This window comes from Crocodylus siamensis, chromosome 11 (genome assembly GCF_052110815.1).
Source record: "Crocodylus siamensis isolate JL-2025a chromosome 11, ASM5211081v1, whole genome shotgun sequence".
In the NCBI taxonomy this organism is placed as follows: Eukaryota; Metazoa; Chordata; order Crocodylia; family Crocodylidae; genus Crocodylus; species Crocodylus siamensis.
The window spans coordinates 37,259,029-37,273,432 of NC_143405.1; the positions used below are offsets into that span (position 1 = coordinate 37,259,029).

Below are 14,404 nucleotides of genomic sequence, written 5' to 3' on the forward strand. Positions count from 1 at the left end.
TTACATGCCACTTTTCAAAGACAAGCCTATGAACTGCACTTCATCAACCTCCTAGGTACAGAAACTCAAGGACTCAATATAGACATTAGAATTATGACACGCTACAACCTGCCGAACATCTAACTCCCCAGGTACCTCTCCACTTTTACCTGCTACATCCCCCTTCCCCCCTACCCCAGCCTCTCTCACACCCCGATACCTCTATTTCCATTTTCACTGACTGGCTTTCTTCCTTGCATTGCATGCCAGCCTCTGGCTTCTTTATTATTCTTTCCATCCAGAAAGAGCACACACACCAACTACAGGTGCTTCCTCAGTCTGAGGAAGGGTTTTCAATCTGAAAACTTAGTAAGATATATTTCTCCAACTATTCAGTTGCCCTATGACAAGATATGAGATTGACCCAAAGAACCTCGTCTGCCATGTCCTTAGATCAATATGGCTACAAGCTACATCCCTAGCACCTGTCCCTGGTCAGCTGACTGGAAGGAGGCAGGAGCCTGGGCATATCTAAGCCCCAGGGCTGGGGCTGGCAGGGAGAGTTCTCTGGAAACTGCTGGAGAAGCAGCTCCTGCAGGAAATGAAAGAAACTGTGACAGTTTGGCTGCCTGAGATGCTAGTGCTACTGTGCTGCTTACCTGTTGTTATTTAAAGTGGTGGACCAGACTGAGGCTGTAGGGGAGGAGGAGCCCTCATTGGGGTGTTATGTAGAGTTTCCAGAACCAGTGAGGGTGCAGTGACAGGGGCATAGAGAGCCCAGCAACAATAGAAGGTAAAGCGAGACTGAGACCTCATTACAGGGATGATAGCAATATACTATTTGCAAGGCATGGGGCATGGTAAGGGATGGTTGGAGACACGCAACTAGCCCATAAGGCTTAGGGTGTCCCCTTGAGGCACCTACTTAGAGCGGGTCCCAGAAAGGGGTGCAAGAACATACAGGGTTTAGTGGGGTCCATTAGGACCATGACTAAGCTGAAGCTCGAGGGCAGCCTCCCTATCTATTATCTTTTTCGATAAGACATGGTGGCAGGTGAAAAGGGAAGATGCCCACAGGGCAGAGCTGGCACAGTCACAGGGCCCTAAGGGTATCACAACCATTCTAGGGAAGCTACTCTGTAACAGGTGAAGGGGTTTCAGGGAAATTGCACTTTATCTCCTTGAAAGCTGGCAGGCTTCATGGCCTCAGAAGGGGTTAGCATCCCTGCTGTTTTAATCCCACTCTCCGTTAATACACACACAAAGTCACAAATGTCATGAGTTTTGCTCTGAACAGTTTGAGGTGCAGTTTCCCAGAAACCCCTGCACCTATCACCTTGAAAGGTAGCAGGCTTAATGGCCTCAGCAGGGGCTACTACCATGCCTGCTGTTTTCATCCCCCTGTGCCTTCACACTCACACATCATGAGTTTTGCTTTGAACACTCTGAGGTACTGTTTCCCAGAAACCCCTACACCTATCTCTTTGAAACATGACAGATTTCATGGCCTCAGAAGGGCTACAATCTCTGCTGTTTTCATCGGTAAATCTAAAATCAAACAAAACATTGCCATTTTGCACAGCCCTAATGATTATATGTGCAAGAAATCAGTGTTCTATTCCAACTTTATCTTTACTTAGTTCCTGTGTGACCTCAGCCCTTTGAGTACATTTATTCCAGGGCTGGGCAGTTATTTTCCCTGGAGGGCCACTTAATGATTTTTGGTGAGCTGTAGAGAGCTGCAAGGGTAGCCCTGCCCCTTGACAGGTGCCACACCCCCTGATTGCAATCTTGGGACCAGAAGTCCCACCCCTAACCCCTTCCATTTGCCACCAGAAGTCACTTCACCCTCCACCTGCTTTGCCCCCAGATGTATTCTTTTTTTTTTTTTTTTGGGGGGGGGGGGGTGCCATCTTGGAACCAGAAAAAAAAAACCCAAATCATATACTAAAAATCAAACATCTACTATAACATATTTTTATTTTATTTTAAAAAATGTTTTTCCTCATTTACATGTGTTTGCACAGTGTATATAGAGGTGATTGCATAATAGCTCAATATAAAGTTTTATTCTTGTATACTGTGTAGGTGGGGTTTGTGAAGGGGTGCAGGGGTGTCTGTGTGGGGTTTGGTGCATCTTGTGAAGGGGTGTGGGGGTTTGGGGGTATGAGATTTATGGGGTAGTCTGTGGTAGAGTGGGCATGGGGTTTGTGGGAGGGCAGGTGGGGGGGTTGCATGGGTCACTGTGGGCCCCACACCACACGCCCCCCCCATAGTGCACAGCCCCTGCTGCCAGTAGCAGCAGCAGAAGGCGGCAGGCCCTCAGGGTGCTCCTGGGCCAGCTCCCTGGTGATGCACCACTCTGGTCAAATCCTGGGAGCTGCACATGGTAGCACAGAGCTGACCTGACCCAGTGAGCTGGTGCATGTCTTCAAGCCTGACCTGCTGTTACTGCTGGTGCCAGGGTGTGTGTGTGTTGTGGTGGGGGGGCCACACCCACCCACAAACCCCATCCTCACCTCCCCCACCAGCTACCCAGTTATGTGGCATCACACTTGGTGCCTCTGCACAGGGCTCCCAGATGGAGTGCCGGGAGCCCAAGAGGTGGAAGCACAGAGCCCGCCAGTTCAATGGCATGCAACCGCTGAAAGCCTACCTCCCACTTGTTTTCAAAGAGGCAGCTTCAGGCAACAACAATAATTGTTTCCGGAGGGGCCTTGTGGACCAGAGAGGCTGGCCTGGCGGGGTGGATCCGGCCTGTGGGCTGTATTTTGCCCAATCCTGATTATTCAGTAGAAAGATAGGAGTAAATCACCAGTCCTTCATGATATTTTTACAAATAAACCAGAAGCTGTGGGACACACTGAAGTATATTCTGCAGTGCCAGGTTTTTTGTGTTTTGTTTTGTTTAAGCGCATATTTCTTCCAACCTGCATTGGAACAGGAAGCAATAGCTGCTGAAGGTAAATATCTATGCAGCTTAGAATACAAAGCTAAAAAATGAACAGAAAAACAGCTTGAATAATACCTGTTACTTTCATTCATTGAATCTATGTGATCAAATCTCATTATAAATTTAAGGTTTTAGCACTGTGTGCAACTTCAGTTGCTTGCACCTAGTTTTCAGTATTAGCTACAATTACTGCTATAAAACCTTCAGAGTGCAAGACTCTACTGTGTAGCTTGCTTGCCGAAAACTACATTGTTATACCTGGGAGAGTTGTGGGTCTCAACCTCCAGGCGTACAGACCAAATGTGGCCTGCGGAGCCATTGGATCTGGCCTGCGGTGCTCCCCACAGGTTGAGCAATTTGGTGGCAAGAGAGCAGTAGCCATTAATACGCCTACCCTCCCCCTGCCAAATTCCCAAACCCTATGCCCTGCATACCTAGTCATAGCCAGGCTGTGCCCCTGCTTCTCCCTGTCAGGCTGGGCCATGCCCCACCCTTTTCCCCATGGGGCTGGTTTGGGACTGGGCCATACCCCCTTTTTTCCCATGGGGCCAGACCAGGCCTGCTGCCCTCCATGGGGTCAAGCCCCCTTTCCTTCCCACCACCCCCTTGGGCGAGGCTGTGGCCAAGACATGCCTCTTACCTCCCCTCCCCTCACTGAGGCTGAGCCATGTCTCTATGACCCTGGCCAGGTCATGTACCTCCTTCTCCCCAGGCCCCATCCCCTTACCAGATCCAAGTAAAGCCACCTTCTTCCTCACTGTGGGGCCAGGCTCAAGCTGCGATACCCTCTACCCCCCTCCTGATGACCAGATGGTGGTCACCATGCCAGCCCCAGTTGCTGGATCTGAATTACAGTGGGACCCACAGTTAGACCAGGCACTGCCCTGCCCCTCTGGCCTGCCAAAGGAAAAGGTTCAGCACCACCAGTTCATACGATTTGTTGTATAACTGAGAGCAACTGTATAATTAAAAAGAACTATTGTATCAGTTCTCATGGCCTAGGATAGGCAACAAGACCTATGCATTTGAATGCACTACTATTTACATTAAAATTAACAAATCCCTTTTTATTACATACACATACACAGGTTTGATTACACTAAACAAGTGTTTTTCTTCAGGTTGCACTGTTATGCACATTCGTTTCTCTACAAAAGACTAGTGAAGGAAGGAAGGGACAGAACTAACCTTGTGCTACATCAAGACACCTCCAAGGACGAGGCCACAGCTCCAGTGAATACACAGGATTCAGGTAACTTAGGAGACTCAAATACAGTGGACAAAAGGGGATTGACTGCATCAAGCTGCAGATGCAGTCTCAGCTAAGTAGTGAATGGAACAGTAGTTTCTGAAACTCTATATGTAAATGAAAACAGCCTGTCAAAAGGAAGGGAGGCAGAGTAGATTTGCACCTTATAGATTAAAGGAGTGGAGCAGGGCTGTAAAAAGAGCAGAGATGGAGCGTCCCACAGGAGCATGGGCACTGTTCCCCCCCCCCGAGCTTGGTGGCAAACCCAAAAGTGGACTGGAACTACTTCCAGACCACTTCTGGGTCTGCGAAGTGCACCGAGGGACCCCCTGGAACCCGCGCCTCGGCTTGGCGATTGTGTCCCCAGACCCAAGCAGCACCAGTTGCAGAGGCGGAGGTATGGGGGGAGGCCCCCCAGCATGGTCCCCGGTGGACCCAGAAGTGCTTTTGATCCACTTCTGGGTCTGCTGCCAAGCATGCTGGGGACCCCCCCACATTCCTGTGGGACTCTATCTGCTCCACCGTCGCAGCATTCACAAGCTGCCTGGTACCTTGACGTATGTAGAAAAACCATTTAAAGCTGGGTCTATGTCCAAATCATCAAATCTTTCCAAATCTCTCCGAATCAATTGGGAGGGTTCTGATACGATTTGGAGAGATTAAAGGGTCTCCTGCTTTGATTTGGATTTAGAGACTTGGCCACCTAATCGGGCCGAATCTCTGCCAAATTGAATCAGCAACTGAAGCTTTACACAGCCTTACTAGATAAATGCAGTAAGAAGGATATGCTGGTAAGCAGATGGAGCTACACCCTTTAAGAGGAAGAATCATGGAGTGCAGAGTGCTTAAGCAGTTAGATTATAATGAACCACAAAGTCACTGTCTCTGTTTAGTCCCTGCTTTTTGGTATCTAGTGCTGAATTTTTGTTCCTAGGCCAGGCTTGAAGGTGTTTTTGTAAATTTCTCCAGTACAAGTCTGAGAGAGTAAAAAGTGAGTGGCTGTTTAGTGAAAAGTAATCTCCTATCTGTGTTTGTGTGTCTCCGCTTTGTCTTTTTTGCTGTGTTCATTCATTCTGGACCAGTTTTTGTCTGCTTTTACCCACCCACTTTCCACGAGGGCATTTGGCCACTGGATGAGATCTATCACATCTGGGCTAGACATGTGTTGGATCTGTGGCATCTGATGGCTTTGTGGTTAGAGTGGCTATGACTGGTTCTGTATTTGTTAATACAGGGAGAGGTCGTTAGTTAGCCTTGTTTGCCCAAAGTCATGCAGAAGGAAGGGGAGGAAATGCAGTTTATATACCAGTGATTCTCAACTACGGTGCTATAGTATCCTGGGGTACTTTGAAATCCATTCAAGAGTACTATATAGGGTGTTGTGCACTGTTAGGTGAACAGACATGATTCCATAGTGTGAAAAACATTCTGATTTGTGGACTTTCTGCATGCTTTGCAACACAAGAATTTGTTTGGTCTAATATTTTTCTGCCATCAAAACCTCCTTTCCTCTGCACCGGTGTTGACCACGGCAGCTGGACATAGCTCTGTACTCCCAGCAATCCAACAGTTCAGACAGAGGTTTAGTAAAATTGGAAGACTTTTACTAAAAAACCCTGCAGCCCCTGTCTGTTAAGCCTGAGTGACATATTGAACATTCAACACAATACAGTGCACTTCAAATCAGTTTTACAAAGGGCACCATTCAGGAGAATCATTTATGGGATGGAGATAAACTCCTGGACCCTAGCCAGACACTATGTGATTGACAGGTACAACAGGAACATTTTTTCTGAGGAGCCCACTTAGGGATGGGTGAACATGGCAATACTTGGCTTAGACTAGTGATGCTCACTCACTGGTTTCATTTCTACATGTGCTTAACTGCGGAGTAGACCAATTAGCTGCAGAATAAAGCGTCACTATCAACACATGCAATAGTATTAGGCTGTGCTAAACTAATTAATGCCACAGGTTTAATACCAGGGTAATTTACTGCAATTAAATGCATGTTTAGACACCGACCGTGGGCATAAATTGTGCCCCATCAGCCCAGCCAGCCAGGGCCAGACTCCTGCCTGCTGCCTAGGGCTACACAGCTCCACACTTTCAGCACCCTCATGTCCCACCTAGGCCCAACACCGCTACCTAGGGCTGACCCCTGGTACCCCTGCCAGCTTGGGTCTGCTCTGCCAAGACTCAAATTGCTGCTGTCCTGGGCACATGTGTAGATGCTGTACCCAGGAGTAGTTTAATGATTAACTGCATGTGTAGAGGCATCCACTGTGCATGGTTAGATGTGCAAACACCTACACCTGATTCAGCCAGTAACCACAGAAATTTCAAATAGGAATCCAGAGTGTCAAAAACATTCTGGCTTGTTGTGGTCTTTTGGAGTTATCTGTAATAGAATAATTGTTCTGCTATTTTTCTGTAGTCAGGAAACAAGTGATAGCTAAGACTTAGCATTTTCTGAACCTTAAGCTTAAGAAGGTTGAGAGGCATTGAGCTAGACCTTTTTCCATGCCTGACTCTCCCACCCATTTGAGACAGCAGTCTAGTAATGCAAGCTTTCCCAGTGCTAACACTGGATATATTATGATTTTCCTAAATATAGTACTATTTCTGTACAAGACAATGATCTAGTATATACAGGCCAATGATTCTCAGAGTGCTGCAGCACCCTGGGGTGCCTTGAGATTAGTTTAATGGTGCTATGGGTGCCACACAGTTAGGACTCTTCAGTGTACAAACATGATTTACAAGATGAACCCAGAGATTTCAAAGCGAATCCATATTTGCTGTGCTCTTTCAGTTCTTTACAATAGAAGAACTCTTTATTTTTTGTAGTCAAGAAACAAGAGAAAGCTAAGAGCTATCATTTTACTAGGGGTGTCTCACATATATACAGGTTGAGAACCACAGGATAGATGTAAATTTTACGTAGACTATTTAGCATGACAACTGTAAAGCTCTTAAACAAGGGGTGGGTAACTATTTGGGCAATTATTTCTCCCCCCCACCATCCCTCCCCAACAGCTCACCAAAACTCCTTATGTTGTATGGGGCCATGGGTGGGTAAGGAATGGGAGTCAGGAGTAGGATGGGCTGGCAAGGGTGGTATCATAGGGCAGTGACAGCACTGGACAGGGCCAGGGCAGAGCTATGATTCATTGCCTACATGCCCCCGCAATGGGCACTGGTTCCATGGGCAAGGGTGTGCAGGGAGCAGATCGTGGCTCTGCCCCATCCCAGCCACCCAGCAGAGCACTCAGGCCCATATGGTCCTGTCCCCCAGCAGTGGGTGCAGGACAAATGGGTCAGGGTGCCTAGGCAGCCTGGCTGGGTCCAGCAGCAGCTTCCGAAAGAAGCTGCTACCACTGGGGTTGCTGGGAAATGGAGTCCAGTTGCCACACCACCCCAGCCCTGCTGCATGCCTGGGGGGAAGCCAGACAAGCTACACATGCCACAGTCCAGGCTGCCTCCTGTGCCCGGACCGGGCCCGCAGGCCATATTTTGCTCACCTCTGCCTTAAATCATTTGCAGAAATTCACTAGGCTCAGAAAATGTTTATTATAAAGTTAAAATAGTGCTTCAATACCTTGCATGTGGTTTGTTAGGTGACAGGTCTTTCCTTGCTGTAATATGTTTCCTCAGTAAATAAGACAAAGCATTTACCTGATACGGTTTAAAGATGCATCAGTATTCACAGAGTTTACCAACAAATCTTCAAAGGTAAGAGAATCACTTTGGTCTCAGATTGGAGTGGGGGGGAAGGTAAATCAAGCAGTGCCTTTATATTACATTTCCTTTGCCAGGACATGAAAGTCAAGTATTGCTATGTTCATTCAGATCAGATGTTACCATAATTCGGAAAAAAAAAAAGAATCACCCATAGATGCTGCTTGATTTTGGTTTTTAATGTGGTCTGTTTACACACGAGGCAGTAACATTTTATTTTTATTTTTACAAATTTGTTCAGATGGTAACACATTTTCCATTAAGAAAGCCTTTTGCTTAAAACAGTCAGACACATGGCTGAGAACCTGAACCAGAGAGGAGTAATATCCCAGCCTTTTTCAATCACAGGTTTGTCTGTTATGTTTGTGATTAGAAAGTCCTGTCAAATGGATAGGAACAAGTATATGCTCTTTTTTCCAACACGCACCTTGCAACTTTTTTAATGCTGTTGTCCGTATTTTCATCAGAATCTACGGAAAAGATAGAAAGAAGTTAGCATAATTCTTCTGTTCTTAAAACACAATGGGCAGATACTGCTACCATTCTTTCCAAAAGAGCCCCTCAAACATCCAAATACAACTGCCTGTACCAATGCCTGCCCCATCATCATTTCTGCTAGACAATGGGGAAGCCAGGAAGTCTCAACTTTAATTCAACTGCAATTAGCATGCTCCAGAGACTGGAAGGGTATGGACTCCCCTAGGCTGCATTTATGAGATGGTACACTAGAGCAGCATCTGTCTGAACACTGTTTCAGCAGTCTAGATAGAACTGCAGTTCCACTGAAGTAAGCAATCTGATGGATTAGTTTTGGCTTTCTAAGATGCCATTACTGTTGAAGAGGTAATAGATTTATTTTAACTGGCCCCCAAGACAGACACTCAAATGCTTGGTCAGTCCTGGGTATCTAATTCTCTTTAAGGGATACTACTTATTATATGTTAATTTATTACTGCCAGTGAAGGAGAACTATGCCTAGGTGTGCACTTTTGTTATGGCCCTTTGCCAAGTGATGGATATCAGCTGCAGTAAAAATGAGACTTGAGAGTTCAAAATTTTAAGCAAACTGTTCAGTCTAGGTGAACGTTGGTATAGCAGAACAGCTAGTCTGCCTACAACTGATGCCTTCAGACTTTCTAGAAGCTCAGTCAAAACTTTAAGGCCCAGGCCCAAAAGGGCAGCTCTCTCTCAACAATTAATTCTGCAAGTAGCAGATAAGGCAGAGCAAAATTTTCACGTTGCTTTAAAACCACAGCAGTGCCAACACACTGAGAACTCAAGCTATTTGAATGCTTCTTGTTACAGCAAGAATTACCACACGGCACTATTAGAGTTTCATATATACCTTGAGCCTCCTAATATATCATTTCCTTGCCAATGGTTTACTTAAAGGTTTGGAGCCACAGAACTTACATGTTTCTAACTCAGCTAGGGCATAATTATTTTTGAAATATGCCTCTTTGCAGAATAGGTTTGTAAGAAGCACCTGACAAAACAAGATCCAGAGAGAAAGGTTTGTTAGTATCAAAATATAAAAGTTTCCCCAACAGAATATGCTACCAACTCAATGTCCAACTGGTCATATTGTTGCTTCCCCTGTTAGTTAAACCTACTGTGCAAGTTTTAATGGTTTTCATTTTTCTACAGCAACTGCTTCCTATAAATTGAATGACCTATGTTTGAAGACTAACTAGAAGATGGTCCTCAGTTACAAGTCCAGAAGTGATTTCCAAAGAAGTGTCGAGTTTCAAGGTCATTAAAGAAAGGTTATTTACTCTAGGTCTACTGCTCAATTAAGTCGCTATTTTTTCTCCATTCAACAAAATTTTTTTTCCAGAAATGATTAAATCAATTAGACACCCTGATGTGCCTGCCAAGGCTGTATTTTCTAATGACAGTTTGAGTAAGGTTGTATGTTTATGCTGCCAATTAAGCATGGCACTAGCCAAACAATTATGAACACACACACTTAGGCAGTTGCTTTAATAATTGATTAAAAAAAAAAAATCAGCACGGGGACACAGCAGTCATGACTTAATGTCCACAGAAACTGAAGGAAGAATTTACCTCATTCTCCTCATTTTTCTTCCTTGTTTGTCTCTTAATAACCTCTAACTGTATTTTCAGGTTTACTAAATAATTGTTTTCAATGTATTTCATGTTGAGACTATTTTTATGTCAGTAAGACCCAGATGAAAAGCAAGGAGACCATGCGCCTGTGAAGGCTGAGACAGATATATACCATCTGCCCATTTAAAAATGCCTTCTTATGAATGGAAAATTCAGGTCCATTGCATGAAATGAGCACATTCTTGAGTTGAAGTTAACAATTGGCTTGTGGTGGTTTATGGTCAACTTGAAAAGGAATAAAAATACATGCAGGCTGGAACAGTTTACAAGCACTTTCCTGTCATGCCAATCGCTCAGCACCATCGTTCTGGTGGGGCAGGATCCCTGGTGTCAGCATTTCTGAAACAACATTCTGCACAGGGACCGGGGCTCGACACACATGCATTGGTTACCTTGATCCTTTTACAATGGGCTTCTGAAATTAAGGTGGGGGCTGGGAGAGAGATTTTTCCAAGAAGAACTTTGGTTTGTAAAAACTCCTTAAGATGATATCCTTCTAGTAGTCTAGCACACCGTCAGTGACATAAAATACGAGTACACTTACTTCATGGTCATGATTGCGTAGACCAATACTGATTGACCGACTAGCCCTGGAAATAGTTGCAGTCATCGCATACAAATGAATGACAACATCTGCCACTTTCTTCAGAACCAGCTGCTCATCCACTATAGTCTAAGACAGGAATGATCCAAAATTAATTTAACAGCTTGTATATGATTTCAAAACTAGTTACACTGTGATAGCCACCTAACAATACGGTTGTGGGCTTCATTAAGGAATTCATGCTTTTGTGACTGGTTTCCTTTTTTAGTACAGCCAGTCAAGCTCTTTCAAAATTTATGCTTGTTTTCCCAGTTTCTTCACATTTATTATTTTTATTGCTTAGGAATAGGTGTCAGACAGGGCTATGAGCTACATCAGGGGTTTTGAACCTTTTTTAACAAGTGTACCCCTTTGATCTCAAAGTTTTGGCTTATGTACTTTATATTTTTTCTTGTCTGTAAGGGGGGGGGGGTGCAGATTGAGGCCCCGCGGTGAGGGAGCAGGGCAGGTGCTGCTCAGCTGGGGCAGGGCTGGAACGGAACGCCAAGCGGCTTGTCCAGGGGGCATGGGGAGGTGAGCGGTTCCCGATGCTATGCACACCCCAGCAGGGCATGGGGGCATGTGCCCTCAGATTTGTATGCAGGGTGAGGGTGGGCTGCTACTGCAGGGCAGGGGGGTAGACTGAGGCCCTAATGGTGGGGAGGGAGTGGGGCCGGGACAGGGTCAGGGGCTGCCCAGCTGGGGCAGGGCACAGGACTGAACTGCATGGGGTGGGTGGGGCGGGTTGTGGGAGAAGGCTCTTGCTGCTACACGCGCTCCAGGAGGGCATGGGGGCACGTGCACCCAGATCTCCGCATGGGGCATGGGTGGGCTTCCGCCGCAGGCTGGGTGGCGGCAGTACTGGGAGGAGGGTTGAAGGGGGGGGCTACGGCAAATTCTGGACTGGCTGCAGCCCTCCCCCACAGGTCCCCATGGTGAAGGAGGGAGTGGGGCTGGAGCAGGGGCAGACACTGCCCAGCTGGAACGGAACACAGTATGGAGCCACAAACGGCTCATCTAGGAGGCACAGGGGATGGTGGCTCCTGCTGCTGCACCCTCTTCCAGCACTGCCGCCACCTGCCCTGAGTGTAGCACAGACCAACCCCCCTGCTCGGAAGAGCCTGGCACTGCCTCCCAGCCCACAGCACCAGCCTGCCATCTCCCCCATGCAGATTCTGGGCACACAGCCCCCATGCCCTTGGAGGGGGAAGGGGCAGGGGGAGGGGAAGGCTGCACCGGGCTCCTCCCAGCAGTTCGGCCACACTGTGCTTGGGAAAGGTGGCACTGGGAGGGAGGTTTGGGAGGCAACGGCAGATTTTTAGGTGCCTGCAGTCCCCCTCCATAGCTCCACTCCCAGCACCACTGCCACCCGCCCTGAGTGCAGCCTGGCCCAGACCCCTGCCAGGAAGAGCCCAGTGTGGCCCCAGCCTGCCATGCCCTGTGTGCAGATGCAGGGGCACATGCCCCCCCCCATGCCCTTCCAGGGTGCACGCAGCAGCAGGAGCTGCCCACCCCATGCAACTCAGTCCTGTGCCCCACCCTAGCAGGGCAGCCCCTTCCTCAGCCCCCCTCCCCCCACAATAAGCTTACCAGCTAGACTTGGCTGCTCTCTACATGGCCACCTGCTGCACTCAGAGTTCTGCATACCCCCTACAACCCTTTTAAGTACCCCTAGGGGTACACATACCCCCAGTTGACAACCACTGGCCTGGATCTTCAGAAAGACTTAAATGCTGAAGCCAAAAATTTAGAACTGCAAAAGTCTGCAGTTAGCCCCTGTGTTTGCTTCTCCACAGGCTCTAAGTTATTTGCCCAGCTAGGGGCCACTCACACTTCAACCCAATTAATATCCGAAGATGAAAATGCCTATTCCTTATGCAGGGCCCAAAGTGGCACATGAGAGACTTGCCAGGGCGAACTCACACCTTCAGATTCAACCTCCTCTCTGTTGTCTGCTGCTGGGCCACTGAGAACAAGCTGCTGTTTATAGCCTGCTTCAGGCATTGCTTGGAGATCACAAGAAGAGTTCTGCAGCTCACAATAAATCGAAACCAGAGAGGACCTGGGCCAAAGGTTAGCAAGGAACTAGTTAGGGAGCTTCTGGAGGGGCTGGACGTATTCAAGTCAGCCAGCCCGGACGCTCTCCACCCTAGAGTCCTAAAGGAATTGGCCGAGATCATTGCAGGACCCCTGGCACGATTTTATGAGCGCTCGTGGTGCTCTGATGTGGTGCCAGAGGACTGGAAGAGGGCCAACGTGGTTCCCATCTTCAAAAAGGGGAGGAAGGAGGACCCAGGAAACTATAGGCTAGTCAGTCTTACCTCGATCCTAGGCAAGCTGTTTGAGAAAATTATGCTGGCACATATCCATGAGGAGCCAGCTGGGAACTGCATGCTTAGGGGCAACCAACACGGGTTCATCAGTGGCAGGTCCTGTCAGACCAACTTGGTGGCCTTCTACGATCAGATTACCAGATCATTAGATGCAGGGGTAGCAGTGGACATGGTCTTCCTGGACTTCCGGAAGGCCTTCGACACTGTCTCTCACCCCGTTCTCATTAAGAAATGGGGGGACTGTGGTGTCGACGCCCACACAGTCAATTGGGTCGCCAACTGGCTGGAGGGCCGCGCCCAGAGAGTGGTAGTGGATGGGTCCTTCTCAACCTGGAAGGACGTGAGCAGTGGGATTCCGCAGGGCTTGGTCCTCGGGCCCGCACTGTTCAACATCTTCATCACTGATTTGGACAAGGGGGTAAAAAGCACCCTGTTCAAATTTGCTGATGACACTAGGATGTGGGGGGACGTGGGTACATTAGAAGGAAGCATCAGGCTACAATCAGACCTAGACAGGTTACAAGGGTGGGTGGATGTGAATAGGATGGGATTCAACACAGACAAGTGCAAGGTGATGCACCTGGGGAGGAACAACCGGCACCATACCTACAGGTTGGGGAACTCCCATCTTGTCAGCACGGAGGCAGAAAAGGATCTTGGAGTCATCATTGACTCCAAGATGAACATGGGCCGGCAGTGTGGGGAGGCAGTCAGGAAGGCCAACCGCACCTTGTCATGCATCCACAGATGCATCTCGAGCAGGTCCAAAGAGGTGATCCTCCCCCTCTATGCGGCACTGGTTAGGCCGCAGTTGGAATACTGCGACCAGTTCTGGGCGGCACGCTTCAAGAGGGATGTGGACAGCATGGAGAGGGTCCAGAGGAGGGCCACTTGCATGATCAGGGGGCAGCAGGGCAGGCCCTACGAGGAGAGGCTACGGGACCTGAACCTGTTCAGCCTCCAGAAGAGAAGGCTGAGGGGGGATCTAGTGGCCTGTTATAAACTAGTCAGGGGGGATCAGCAGGCATTGGGGAAGTCACTGTTCCCCCGTGCACTGCCAGGAGTGACCAGGAATAACGGTCACAAGCTGGCAAAGGGAAGGTTTAGGCTAGATATCAGGAGGCGCTACTTCACGGTCAAGGCGGCTAGGATCTGGAACCAACCTCCAAGAGAAGTGGTGCAGGCCCCTACCCTGGGGGTTTTTAAGAGGAGGTTAGATGAACACCTTGCTGGGGTCGTTTGACCCCAGTATTCTTTCCTGCCATGGCAGGGGGTCAGACTAGATGATCTACTCAGGTCCCTTCCGACCCTAGAAACTATGAAACTAGGACTGTACTCAGCAAGAGAACAAAGCTCCACAGCTGACTTAGTTGTACAAGATGACTAAAGGAACTAGGATGAGCTTAAGGAAGGGATAGGATGACAAAGGGAACGTG

The 14,404-nt window shown here is 48.1% G+C and overlaps 2 protein-coding genes across 3 annotated transcripts in view; one reads left to right on the top strand and one right to left on the bottom strand.

Moving 5' to 3' along the window:
• Positions 1–10,589, top strand: part of CFAP92 (cilia and flagella associated protein 92 (putative)) — a 132,593-nt gene extending 122,004 nt beyond the window's left edge. Inside the window, exons 17-18 of the mRNA XM_090022235.1 lie at positions 4,054–4,184; positions 9,570–10,589. Coding sequence (XP_089878361.1) covers positions 4,054–4,184; positions 9,570–9,616 — 178 coding nt within the window. The 3' untranslated portion in view covers positions 9,617–10,589. The remainder of the gene's footprint in view (positions 1–4,053; positions 4,185–9,569) is intronic.
• The window catches only part of ACAD9 (acyl-CoA dehydrogenase family member 9), a 63,435-nt gene continuing 57,111 nt past the window's right edge, over positions 8,081–14,404 (bottom strand). The window contains exons 16-18 of one of the 2 annotated variants that reach the window (XM_090022236.1): positions 10,597–10,725; positions 9,336–9,408; positions 8,081–8,392 (exon numbers count right to left, since the gene is read on the bottom strand). In XM_090022236.1, coding sequence (XP_089878362.1) covers positions 8,292–8,392; positions 9,336–9,408; positions 10,597–10,725 — 303 coding nt within the window. In that variant the 3' untranslated portion in view covers positions 8,081–8,291. The remainder of the gene's footprint in view (positions 8,393–9,335; positions 9,409–10,596; positions 10,726–14,404) is intronic. The other variant, XM_090022238.1, reaches the window with a different exon arrangement.